The 563-nt window shown below is 62.5% G+C and overlaps 1 protein-coding gene across 1 annotated transcript in view; it reads left to right on the top strand.

Moving 5' to 3' along the window:
* MED12L (mediator complex subunit 12-like) overlaps positions 1–563 on the top strand; it is a gene marked incomplete at its 3' end in the record, with an annotated part of 18,049 nt that overhangs the window by 4,575 nt on the left and 12,911 nt on the right. Inside the window, exon 6 of the mRNA XM_010083007.1 lies at positions 101–173. Coding sequence (XP_010081309.1) covers positions 101–173 — 73 coding nt within the window. The remainder of the gene's footprint in view (positions 1–100; positions 174–563) is intronic.

Here is a 563-nt window from a genome sequence, read left to right as displayed (position 1 = left end):
CGCCTGCCTCATCCTCAACTCGGAGCAGACCGCGCAAGTCTTCGAAGGGTTTGTGGCAGCTGCAATTGTCCAAACAGTATTTCCGGTGTTCTCTCTCCAGCAAGAAGTGCGTTTAGGTTTGGGCGGTGGGACCCGCCGTCGCGCTGCTGTTGGGAGGCTGGAGGCGACCTCGGGTGCATGGAGCGGGCGGCTCACCCTGCAGCCTGCTGCCCGCGGCAGGGCTGCTGGGACCTGCACGCTCAGTGACCCAGGAAAAGGGGGGAGCTGCGTTTCTCCATTTCCACCCCATTCGCCCCGTCCTGCCATGGGCTCCCTGCATGCCTCTGTGTCCTGTCCTCCCTGGGGCTCGGTGGGCGCGCCAGTGACACCGAACCTCATGCAAGCCTTGCCAGCCGCTGGACGCACGGGCTGGCATCACGCTGCCCGGGTACCGGCGGGGTTTGTAGGATGTGTGAGAACATGGGGCACATTTCTAAGGTGCGTTGGGATGAGCTCAGGATGGTTTTGTTTCTGCAGGTTGTGCGGGGTGGTGAAGCATGTCGTTAACCCCTCGGAGTGTTCCT

Source organism: Pterocles gutturalis, unplaced genomic scaffold, assembly GCF_000699245.1.
Source record: "Pterocles gutturalis isolate BGI_N339 unplaced genomic scaffold, ASM69924v1 scaffold27681, whole genome shotgun sequence".
Taxonomy (NCBI): domain Eukaryota; kingdom Metazoa; phylum Chordata; class Aves; order Pterocliformes; family Pteroclidae; genus Pterocles; species Pterocles gutturalis.
This window is presented reverse-complemented; position numbering and strand designations above follow the sequence as displayed.